Genomic DNA, 13,242 nt, shown 5'->3' with positions numbered 1-13,242 from the left:
GAAAGAAGGAGGATGGGAAAGGAGGGATGGGGGGTATACCGCGGATATTGGTGGTGGGGAATGTGCACTGGTGGAGGGATGGGTATTTGATCATTGTGTAATTGTAACCCAAACATGAAAGCTTGTAACTATCTCACGGTGATTCAATAAAATTAAAAAAGAAGAAAGAAGGAAGAAGGAAGAAGAGGAAGAAGAAGAAGAAGAAGAAGAAGAAGAAGAAGAAGAAGAAGAAGAAGAAGAAGAAGAAGAAGAAGAAGAAGAAGAAAACCCTTAGTAGCTGCCCATGTTGATCTGCGGCTCTGGGAAGATGACGTCCTGGGACAGCTCAATACAGCAACCCCCCCTCTGTCAACATCGATCTGTATTCCTGTGCCTGCCTGTACCAGAAACAGAAACTACTAGCACCAGAAGCAAAAGCTGGACTTCAACCCCTCATTGACTGATTCTTAAAATGTGGATTACTTAAACTCTGCAGATCTTCTTGAGGGAAATGGAAAATGCTGCTTGGTCCTGAATCTGAGAGCAGTTAATCAGGATCTTCCTCCCATAGGCCCAGAAGAATCTAATCTGCATGACATTCTGGGTGAAATTCTTCCCAATTAGTGTTGGTTTTCAATATTCAATGTTTCCTTCTGTATTCCGTTGGATGATGTTTCACTCTTTGATTTTTGCTTTTGAGTGGACAGATGAAAAGGGGACACCCCAGCAGTTGGTCTGAACTGTGATGCCCTGGGAATTGAGAGATAGCTCTCACTCTATGGCAGAGGCCCGATCTAACTAGCAAACTGGGAAACTTGTGCTTGGACCATGGAAAAGTCCTTCATTACTTCAATGATATCCCCATCTGCTCTCCTACTCAGGAGTTGGCGGCCCTGCATGCGGTCCAAGCTCTGAACTTCTTTGCCCAACATGGTTACAAAGCCTCCAGAAGCAAAGTCCAACTTGTCACTCAGAGTATATGAACCTCCTCTTGATCCCTGGAGAAGTAAGTCTCTTTTTTGAGAAGGTCAAAGCCATCAGTTGCCTGTCCCAGCCCACCACCAAGAGTGAGCTGCGTGCCATTCTGGGAAAGATAAATTTTTGTAGACAGTGGAGAGTGGGCTACCAGCTCAAAGCCAAACCACTCTATGAAGCTTTAAGTGTTTGGGGGAGATACCTGATTCCTGGGAACAAGACCAAGATAATACCTTTCAGCAGCTGAAACAGGAGATCATGGTGACCCCAGCCCTAGACCTCCCCACAAGGGACAAACCATTTAATTTGTTCACCACTGAGGCATGGGGAGTAGCCCTAAGAGTGCTCACCCAGCCTGTAGGGCCTGTCAGACACCACGTGGGGTATTTGTTGCAGCAGTTAGATCCAGTGGTCCAAATCTGGCCAGAATGCCTGAGGCCACTGGTGGCCACCACAGAGTTGATAAAAAGGGCGTTTCAACTGAGTTTGGGTCTACCCTTGGAGGTCTTCTCTCCCCACCAGCTAACCAACCTTTTAGAGAAAGAGGCGCCTCATTGACTGACTGCCAAGAGGCTTAGAAAATACATAACCTCATGCAGAAAACCCTAACGTAACCCCTGGAACTTGCAATGCCCTTAATATGTCTTCCCTTCTTCCCTGGTGTTGAAGAGATCCACAGCAGCATGAACCATTAGCCACAGTATATGGACGACTCTGTCAGTTCTGTCAAGCTCCTTTTTGAATGAACGACTTAGTGAACTCTCCTCACACTCCCTTACCACACATCCCTACTCAATCCCCCTTCCCCAAGCCCAAGTGACTCCCTAGACCACAACACAAGCAGATGCTGTTTCTGGGACTTGGGGTTCTCAATAGAATACTACTTAGAAGCAACATTCTTGCATATTCCCAAATCCTTTTGTAAACCATGTTACTGATGATAAAAAAAAGAAAAAAGAAAAAAAGAAAAATAATTTTGTTTCTTTCCTAACTCATAGTGATCCAATCCACAGAATTACCAGATAATTTTCTGGTAAAGGTCTCCTGAACTTTAGCCTCATGAGAAATGGGGCTAGAGCAGTAGTACACTACTGCTTTGTATGCAGCCAACCCAGGTTCGAACCCCTGGCATATAGTTTCCCCAGCACCATCAGGGGTAATTCCTGAGAGCAGAACCAGGAGTCACCCCTGAGCCTTCCCATGTGTGGCCACCAAACAATTAAGGCACTGGTTCTGCTACCCCAATCCTGAGTGCTAATTGTATACACACCCGACAGTGAAAGCTTATCCAGCTGAATTCCATCTCCTTCAGGCCATCAAGTTTTTTTCCTGCATGTCCTTTCTTTTCATGTAACCGGGAGGGAGACCCACCTCTGTGCTTTCATCTAACTCCCCTTGGACTCACCCCCTTTCACTGTCCCTGCCCTTCCTCTGGGTCTCCACACTCAGGTCAACCCACTCCCAGTCACTTGCATGTGGTGTTACTTCACAATAAAAGTGCTTTGACTCCTCAAAAAAAAAAAAAAGAATCTCAAAAAAAATTATAATCTTTGGCTTTATTTCTCTTGCTCTTTAGTATTTTTTGAGATGTGCAATTAGGTCAGTAATTTGCACTGTCCTTGTTTCCAAATGAATCCTAAGAAAAATGGGAATTGAAGGGCCAAAAAAAAAGCATAACTATCATAATTCATAGTGTTTAAGCACTGACTGAAAACTTTCCTCTTAAATCTGGAATCAGACAAGGATTTACACTGTCACAACTATAACTCAACAAAGTTTCAGAAGCCTTTACCACAGAAATTAGATAATGAACAGAAATGAAAGGAATTCAGATTGAGAAAGAAGTCAAGCTATCACTATTTGAAGATATCATGATATTATATACAGAAAAATCCCCAAGGCTCCAATAAAATATCCTACGAATAATAAACTCAAAGAATAGGCTTCAAAGTCAATGTACAGATATATGTTGTATTCTTATATATCAACAATGATGTAGATTAGAGAAAAAAATAACTATCCTATCATCGTGTAATTTTTTTCATAATTTTATTTAACTATTATTTCTTCTTCTTATATTTATTTATTGAATCACTGTGGGAAAAGTTATGAAGCTTTCAGGTTTAAGTCTCAGTCAACAATGATCAAATACCTTTCCTTTCACCAGTACTCATTTTTCACCACCAAGAACCCCAATATACTCCCCTACCAACCCTCCCAATGCCTGTGAGGCAGATGATTTCTACTTAACTTTTTTCTACATTGATTACATTCATTATTTTGACAAAAGATGCACCATTATTGTTTAGAATTCCCTCCCCCCAACAATCAGAATTGCTGAAAAGGCATTGTGAAATACTTTGTTTTCTATAGCTGGTTATAAGAATCATATAATGATGTTGGATTTCTGCAAAGAGCCAGATAATTATGAGATTGGTTTCTATGCATCTGGTGTTATGGCCATGCCAGAGAGACACTCGTGGGGGGCAACTTGTGACCTCAGTAGGGCGTGAAGGACAAGCCAGTACCGTCCCCCTTCCCATGAGACTGCAGTTGTACCATCACCGCCAGCTCATACCTGGCTTTCCTATAATGGCTTTCCTATAAGCTCTAAGGCAGCCGCCACCTTGCTGCTGAGGGCCGGGGGTGGGGGGGGTGGGGGGGGAGGCGGGAGGCAGAAAGGAGCAACACCCTTTCCCTTCCAGGAACACCCTTTCCCTTCCAGAGTTTAATGCATGGTCCATTCACTTTTTTGTCGCAAGCTGCCGGGCTCTGGATTAAGTCTTTTTGCCTCTGGAGCCATGACCATCCGTGCTGGTGGGGGGCAACTTGTGACCTCTGTAGGTAGTGATGGACAAGCTGGTACCGCCCCCCTTCCCATGAGACTGCAGTTGCCCTGTCACCGCTGACTCATACCTGGCTTTCCTATAAGCTCTGAGGCAGTGGCCACCTTGTATGCGGTCCAGATGCATTTCTGCCAAAAGCTGCTGGATTTCGAGATTTGTTTCTGAGTTTCTGGGATCATGGACATTAATCAGTTTGATCAGGAGCCATAGAGGCACTTTGTAGGTGGTGACTCGGAGTCTCATTGTAATGGGGAGGAAAGGGCTGGTTCCACCCCCATCTGGTGAGGCCCTGAGAGTCTCATCACTGCAGGCCCAAACCTGACTGTACAGTGGCCTCTGGAGAATGGTGGTCACTGGGCTGCCAAGAGGAACGGGCCAAGACATGAAACCTATTCCCATCTGGAGTGGACCAGCACCAGTAACCTACTGCAGGAACAGGACGCATTTCTGCCAAAAGCCTTTGGGTTCTGAGATTCATTTCTGAGTCTCTGGAATCAAGGCTGTTAAGCAGTTCGATCAGGAACCAGAGAGGCCATGCCTCCAATTATATAGCTGAGCAGGAGGTGGTTTTTGGGTGTGTCTCCCACATACCTAACTTTTGGCCGTTTACTTTCTTGGTAAACTTTGCCCCAAGTTTTTGGGGTCTGGCCAAAAGCACAGCAGCAATTTTGGGGTATCTGAAAGTCTGACGATGCCATCAGGCTGCTGATGAACTCGCCTCACAGGTACAGATTGACCTGAAAAAAATTTTTTAAATATTACAGTATCTAGGAAATAATTTATAAAGGAAAACATACAGTGAATATTGTGAAACACCCCTGACATAGATATATGTTGTGAAACTGAAAAAATCAAGACAACACATTTATTTCTTCAAATCTGTACAAATTTCTCCTCGTTTTAAATTGTAACAATATCTATGAACTCCTTTATCAGCAAGTTTCAAGGACACAATATATTTAATAATTATTATTTTTGTGAACTCCTATAAGCAAGTATCAAGTACATAAATATATTTAATAATTATTATTTGTGAAATTCTTGTTGAATTCTGTTGACCTTGCTATACATTGAAATTTAATGATAAAATTATTTGCTCACAAATTTCAACTTCTTTATCTGTGCCTAACTCAATTTATGATTAACAATTCTATGGCTCAGGGTTTATCCCTTTGGCAAAAAAATTAAAAATAAATTAATGCACAAAATAGAGTTGTGTCATTTTTCTCCAGTTCCTGAATATGTTTGACTTTCATTACAGAAAAATCTTGATTATTACACATTCTGCAGCAGCAGTCTTACCATCCCAAACTTCTATACACTTTTCACATATTTTAATACCATTTTATCTGTTTATGTCAGTGGCTTAATCATATTTGAGATAATTTAAGGAAGAGTAGAAACCCAGTAGAAGAGATATTTTCTTAAGAATGTTTAGCAGTTTTATATCAGGCATTGAAGAGAAGTTAATATTTATTTCTCATCTATAAATTTGAAAACAAATTATATTTGCATCATTCTCTTTAAAATTTTATTTATTTATTTTACAAAGTTGTTCATGATGATTTGTTACAAACATTCAATATTTCAACACCAATCCCACCACCATTGCACAATTCCACCACCATATTTCCAGTTTTCTCAAACACCCCTTAAGTTTCCCCCATAGCTTGCCCTTTATATTGCTTGTTATAGATAATTTGCTTAAAGTATTATCAAAAAATTATTTCTTAGAAGAAAGTAAGTAAATATTGTAATTTACCATGGAACCATTAGGCCCATGTATAAGAGATTACTAAATTCTTGTTATAGTTTAAATCATTTGTATTTATATTCTGTTGATTGAGATTAGTTGACTTCTACCTCACATAGCATCCACTGGTTTACCCGTGTTGTTGAATTTGAGATGACACTCGGGCACAAATGTGGAATTGAGAATATTCCTTTAAATTTGTTTTGTTCAAACTACAAGATTTAGGGGAAGAAAATGGATATTTGAAAAGGTATCTAGTGTATAAGTGAATTTCTAGGATGTGCATGAATTACATGTATTCCTAATGATCACTGAATTACAATATTAAATGGAATTTGTGAGTACTTTATTCAGAAATAATATTTAGCATTAACTATTAGTTTAGCAACTTGTACTGAGGGTAGAGAAAAGCAAAACCACTCTCTCTTGAATTTGTTTAGTTTTCACCCCATAAATGATGGGGTTTAGCATTGGGGGTACTACCACATAGAGGTTGGCTACTAGGATATGGACGTGGTGAGGGATTGCTTTGCCCCCAAAACGGTGGGCTAAAAATGAAAATAATGCTGGAGAATAGAACAGAAGTATAACACAGAAATGGGAGCCACATGTATTAAGGGCCTTGAACCTCGCAGACCAAGAAGGTATCTTAAACACTGTGCAAAGGATCAGTGAGTAGGAAGTACTGATGAACACCATATCTAGCCCTATAACCAGTAAAGCCAGAGTTAGGCCGTAAACTATGTTAACTTTAATGTTATCACAGGCCAGTCTGGCAATACCCATGTGCTCACAGTAGGAATGGGAAATAATGTTTTTGCCACAGTAAGTAAGTCGGTATACCAGGAAGATTAATGGAAAGCAGACAGTAAAGCCCCGGACCACGGCCGCTATTCCTATCTTACCAATGACTGAGGTAGTCAAGATAGTGGTATATCGTAGTGGGTAGCAGATGGCCACATAGCGGTCAAAAGCCATTGCCAAAAGAATAGCAGATTCTACTGCAAAGATGAAATGTATGAAGAACATCTGGGTTACACAGCTACCAAATGATATATTCCTGGAATTGAACCAGAAGATGGCCAGGATCTTAGGGGCTGTGGTGGTAGAAAGCAGCACATCTGCTACAGCAAGCATGGAAAGGAAGAGATACATGGGCTCATGGAGATTGCGCTCAGAAACTATCAGAAAGATCAAGAAGATATTGCCTACCACAGCCACAATGAACATAGAACAGATAGGGATAGCAATCCAGACATGAAAATCTTCCAGTCCTGGTATTCCAGTCAGAACATACCACATATCCTGAGGATTGGTGTGATTCTGAAGGGGAGGAGCCATCTGTGGCCAGGTATTCTGAACCGAGTTTCTTTAAGAAAGAACACAGGGCTAGCTTAGGATGCCGCAGGCTAACTGATGTCCGAAAGGAAAGTTTCTTTCAATAGGCTCTTCTTAGTGAATGGACAATAAGATGGATTCAGTAGCTTCAAATTGTACTGATTCTATCCATGGAAGAATTAAATCTGTATGAAAATTAATTATATAAAATAAGTGCTTAAAATTTTTTTATTTTGTCTTGCATGTGTTAACGTATTCAATCATCTCAAAAGTTACCACAGACTTTCAATCTTATGCACCAGGTCACACCTTATTCATGGTCAAGTGAGGTAAATTTTTAATGTATAATTCCTACCACCATAATATTATCTTTAAGTAAATCCAGAAATAGAAATAATTCATGAGTTCCATCTTCTTTATCTAGGCCAACTCAACTTATTATTAAAAATTCTATGACCCAGGGCTTATTTATTGAAGTTCAGGGGGACTATATTCAGTGCAGGGGATCAAACCCAGGCAATTTCAAGTAAACCCATGCACCTTTACCTACTGTACTGTCTCTCCCAACCTAGTGAGCCTTCTATAAAAATAGTGGAATATATGTTTAACAAATGTGAACACAAATTTTAGATCTGCATAGCACAAAACATATGTCAAGTAAACCTTAAGACAAAGGAAATAGTTAAAAACATTAAAAATAGATTAAGCTATTTGTGTGGCGTGTATGTGTATACAGATTGCTTATGTCCGTATATGAACTTATACACAGATATTTGTGTTCTTCTTAAGTTATATTTAAACAAGTAATACAGACATGCTACAATTCCACATAAAGGGCAATTAAAGTCATAGCCAATACATTATAAGTCAAGGTTGAGATAAATACAACCTGTTTTAAATATTAAGAAAATTGAGCATACTCTCAACCTTTTGTCATCGCTCTAGAATGTTTTTCTACATGTAGTCAGTGAGCATAGCTCTGTTTACTCACGTTTTCTAATTTCTTGCATTCTGGAAATATTTAATAGGTTGATCTGTTGCACTAGCACTGTCCTCTTGTTGTTCATCGATTTGCTTGAGTGGGCACCAGTAAAGTCTCTATTGGAGATTTGTTACTGTTTTCGGCATATCGAATACACCAAGGAAAGCTTGCCAGACTATGTCATGCAGAAGGGATACTCTCGGTAGCTTTCTGGGCTCCCCGAGAGGGACAGAGGAATCAAATCTGGGTCTGCTGTGTGCAAGGTAAACACCCTAACCGCTATGATAAGATATGCAGGATACAAGAAGATGAGCGGGAAATCTAAAACTTCATATTTATACCCTTTTACAGGCCTCTCTAGGGAATGCTTTTTTCTGTACCCTAAGGATAGAATTTTGCTCCACTAATGAAAAGAGATGGCCTAGACTGATTTCTGGTACATAGTCCTCAAGGAGAAGGTCCTTCTCTTCCTGCACAATTCCACCATTTTTCTCTGTGAATAATGTTCTCAGATACCAAGTTAACACTCTCAGACACATAAATGTACAAGTAAAATTTAAGTTTTCTTTGCATGTCAGCAATTCATTCTACTATAGTGCTATTCTATTAGATTGTATCTGAAAATCCATTGAATTATTCACAAATATACCCTGTCAATTGATATGAAAGGATAAACATGTTTTTGAATCTCTTATATCTTTTATTTGGTATTTGTACATCAAATGTAAAACCTCTTGTCCATTTGGTGTGTGAAAACAGCTTATTCATTCCAGAGGATGTTTTATTTTTAGTTTTCTTGATAGTTTATTTCAATGAGAAAATATTTCAGTTAGCTGTGGTCCCATTGCATTCTTTTTGGTTTTGTTCCCTTCACTGTTGTTATTGAGTTCCCAGATATTTGCCAAATGCCAATGTCATGGACAGCATTTCCAATATTTGTAACATATTTTGTGTTTTCAGGTCTTTCTCTGATGGTTACACTCATTATAAGTTACTTTATGTCTACAATGTTACCTAGTTATCTAGTTTAATTTTTTTTCTTTCCATGTGATCTTTAGGTAGTTAATTTAGAAACCCCTCAACTCTATGTCGCATATTTGCTTATTCTGGAGTTAAAACTGTTGGAAATTGAGAGAATAATTATTTTATTCTATTGATAGTTACAAAATTACTTAGTGATTTTAAAAGCATTTCAAGAAGCTTGAAATTTTCTCCAGTATATTGTTCTTCCATAATCAGGTTAATCAGTAGACATGATTTTGTCCTCATGGAATTGAACGCCACCTTGATGAGAATCTTTATCTGAGAAATAGCACAAATGTATAAAATCTTACTCTTTCTAAATTAATGTTATTAGGTAACTTGTTTTGAGGATAGATATGGCAGGATTTTGTTTAAGGCTTAAGATCTTCCATAGCTTCCTAATATAACATTGTCTCTGTGCTATACACTGATAAATTTTTGATAGTGCTCAAAGTGACTACTTTTACTCAAAGAATGAAAATTTGATCCCTTATTTGTAGCATATTTTTGCTATTTAATGTATCTGAGTGGACTTATTTAATGTAAGAACAATATGTCCCTTTATAACTATCCTAGCAACATTATATATATATATATATCAAATATCAATTACTTATTTTCCTTCTTCAGCAGCATGTAATGTGGGCAGGATTATTAAATAGGTATTTGTATATGGTAAATGGTAGACAATGATAGAAAAAGATGTTGCAAAGATTCAACTTATTCAGTCACTTTAAATGTGACTAATTTTTTAGAAAAATGCAAGTGCGCAAATTTCTACAGCAGCGTTTTAGAAATAAACACAAATTCATAATGAATAAAGTTGATTCAAAGGAGATTTCACTATTTTCTTAATTAAAATAATATACAATAACAAAGAAGTACATATTTAACAACATAGTAGAAGGAAAAAACAAATGAAGAAATCAAAGAAAAATATTTGAGTTCTGGAAAAGAAAGAATTGAAGAGTAAAAGTTAAATTAGAAGAAAATAGAGATTGACAGCAACAAAATTTAACAAAGATATATGTCATTCAATAAAATGTTTCATTTTCATCTGGTGACAACATAGTGTAATTATATGAGAAAACGCTTGCCAAATCTATGATTTTGCGATTATTATTCAAGATGTACATAAATGAAGCTTATGTGCAAGCAAGACATGTAGAGCAATGCTTCTGACTTCAATATGCATAAGAATCTTAAATTATCAAAAATCTAAATATTCTGAATTTCATGGAATAGTTAAGTTGTGGTATAGTGATAGTATGGCATATTGCATAGCAATGAAATCACTCAACTATTTTACCTGCAACAATATATATGAACTGACACATAGCATTGTATAAGTCACCCATGTCAATGATCCAAACTATGTTATTTGCATCTACAAATATGTACTGTATGACTGTAATTCAGATCTCATTGAGGGGTACTTAGGCAGATGTACAGAAGTGATTAATAGTCTAGAAGTTTCACAACACATTTTAGTCTACAATCCAAAACTGAAACTGTGGAAAAATCAAGAAATATAATAATTTGAATTGATTTGATTTTTCAGAAGAATTCTGGTTCTAGTGCAAAAAAGGATATTAGAAGTAGAAAAATTTGAGACTACAGGATGGCACTGTAGTGTGGAAACTACAAAATGACAACTCTGTTTTCACGCTTGAATATGGATGATGTGTTATCCATATACATGCACATAGATGGTTAAGACAGAAGGAAAAACTTAATAAAATATCTGCAATCAATACTTAAACCTATTCTATATGATACAATCTTGAGTGATTGAAAATGGTAAAATTAACATATAAGTAAATGGATCTCTATTTCAGAAAGAAAACAATCAGATCAAGAAACAATATATCAAGGCACAGATCATTTGATTTGTGTGAATCACTACTTATTTTTTTCTTTCTCTGTATTTTGATTTACCATTATTTTATAACATTGTACCCACTGTCAATGTGGTGACAGATTGCTGAAAATTTTATAGTGTGTATCTTAGCACAGCAACAGCCCTGACCTAGAGACACAGTGGCGAGTCCGAGAGGACACCAGAGTGCCAGAGATATCTCTGGGCTGCATACCACAGAGCCAATATCACCAGGGCACCCTAGTTGGAGCAGGTGCAGTCAACCGCCTAGTGCAGATGGAATTCCAGCTACTAAGAGCTTCCACAAGCAAGCCCAACCCCACACCCCATGCAGATTCCAGGACTAAATCTCCAAGGCACATGATAGCAGAGAACCCAGGCTATCCCTCCCTGGGTCCATGCCGACCCAGTAGACTGACTGTCACACCCACAATTCTATGGGTCAGGACGTATCCCTTTGGCAAAGAAATTAAAAATAAATTAATGTGTATGGACTAAGGAAAAGAGAAATTTGCCCTTAGATGAAATTCTGTCCTTGAGCAGATCTGCTAGCAGAATGAGATCTTTGTCTTAGAAGAGCCTCCCTGGTAGGAAGGGCTTTACATATGTTGATTGTGCTATCTCACTTGTGTGTAATTGGTACGTGCAACCATTGGTCATTATTTAACATAACTAGACTTGGCAAGGGAGAGACCAGAAACTGAAGCATGGAGAGGCTAAATGAGGGTTGAGAGAAGGTGGGATTAACAGGTAAAGGTTTGACAACAGAATGTGAACATATGGTGGTATCTGAGAACCAAACCTATAAGTGAAGAAAGAAAAGGCTAGGAGGTAGAATTGGAGGAATTCACTTATGTGGGCAATCAATGTTTTAAAGGCCTTCACTCTTGCCTCTCTCTGTGATAAAGATGAGAATATAAGATAAGGTGAGAAAGATTATGTCAAACCCTAAAATGGTGAAGGTGTCAAAGAGACCATATATCTTGTTGATCCAGATATCTTCAACTTCCAACTTCACAAGGGCCTTATGCTCATAGTAATAATGGGAGATGACTGTAGTCTGGTAGAGCTTAAGTAGGCATTTGATAAGCATAATGGATGGTATTGCAGCTCTGAGTATCACTCCAACTCCAATTTGAATCAAAAGTTGTTGGGAGAACACAGAGGCATGTCTCAAGTGGTCCACTGTTCTCGCGTTGTTCATCGATTTGCTCGAGCAGGCCCAGTAACGTCTCCATTTTGAGACTTGTTGTTACTGTGTTTGGCATATCGCCAGGTTTTGCTGTGCAGGCAAGATACTCTCGGTAGTGTGCTGGGCTCTCCGAGAGGGGCGGAGGAATCAAACCTGGCTGGGTCGGGCTGGCTGCGCACAAGGCGAACACCCTACCACTGAGATGGCTATATAATGATCTAGGGCCATTGCCAGTAAGACACCTGATTCAATGGTCTGAAATGCATGAATAAGTGAAACCAGAAAATTCCTAACATTTTAGGAAGATTATAGGTGCTAAGTGCAATGTCTGTGACCCCCTACAGAGCCAAAAACTGTACATGGGTTTATGGAGGCTTCTTTCATACCTGATTATAGCTAAAAGTGAAGAATTTTCAGTCACAGCAATGAGATACATGACACAGAATGGAATCCCAATCCAATACTGAATTGACTCCAGGTCTGGAATCCTGATGAGAGTTAGGACCGAAGGCATGAAGACAGAGGCATTCATTTCTTTCTCATTCAATTTTCTCTCCAATTTTCTTATTTTTTTCCCCACAAATTTAACAGGTCAAATATAAGGTTCAGTATTTCTGTATGATCCAAATTTTATTAAACCAATTTAAATATACCAGAAGCTTAAGTCTATCCTGTGACTATAGAATCTACTTGATGTCTTCAGTTTTTATTTATTAATCATCACTAACATCTATAACCAGACAGTTGGAATTTGCAGGGGGTTATAAGCAGAATAAACATATTTTGTATTTTATCTACAAAAACAAAGTATTCACAGCTCTGATAGAACTCTCAGCAGAATGGAAATCACAAGAATGGTTTGAGCAGAATATTTTTGTGTTAAGTTTCGGAGTTAACTTGATAATTCAGATTATTTTCCTCATAGTCCATTTCTCCTGGAACCAACTTTCAGAACCCTTAACCTAACTTCTCAGACTGCACTCTTTTTACAAGACCTACCCATGCATCTGGTACTTTTCTTGCCCTGTGAGAAAATTAATTCATTAATTAAAAAATGTCAACTCTTGCCTTAATATAGTATTTCCTTCTATGTAGATATGGCTCCATTTAGTTTAAATACATGATCCATTTCCTCTCCATTTTCTTTCCTCAACAAAGATCATTAATATGTCCCAGTTTGAGGAGTTTTTAAGTGACACTTCTGTGCCAATGTAGATGATGTTCTCTTTACATTTATAGCCTAACACATAATCTAGCCACAAGAAATGCACTTAA

At 38.2% G+C, this 13,242-nt stretch overlaps 1 protein-coding gene and 1 pseudogene across 1 annotated transcript; both read right to left on the bottom strand.

Moving 5' to 3' along the window:
- Positions 1-5,934: 5,934 nt before the first annotated feature.
- On the bottom strand, positions 5,935-6,870 carry LOC130025251 (olfactory receptor 52Z1P-like). The gene has a single exon (XM_056116203.1). The coding sequence runs from the start codon at positions 6,853-6,855 to the stop codon at positions 5,935-5,937; it is 921 nt and encodes a 306-aa protein (XP_055972178.1). The 5' UTR covers positions 6,856-6,870.
- A 4,577-nt stretch (positions 6,871-11,447) lies between these two features.
- Positions 11,448-12,499, bottom strand: LOC130025443 (olfactory receptor 52A5-like; annotated as a pseudogene).
- Positions 12,500-13,242: the final 743 nt, after the last annotated feature.

Source organism: Sorex fumeus, unplaced genomic scaffold (assembly GCF_029834395.1).
Source record: "Sorex fumeus unplaced genomic scaffold, SorFum_2.1 ptg000030l, whole genome shotgun sequence".
NCBI lineage: Eukaryota > Metazoa > Chordata > Mammalia > Eulipotyphla > Soricidae > Sorex > Sorex fumeus.
This window is presented reverse-complemented; position numbering and strand designations above follow the sequence as displayed.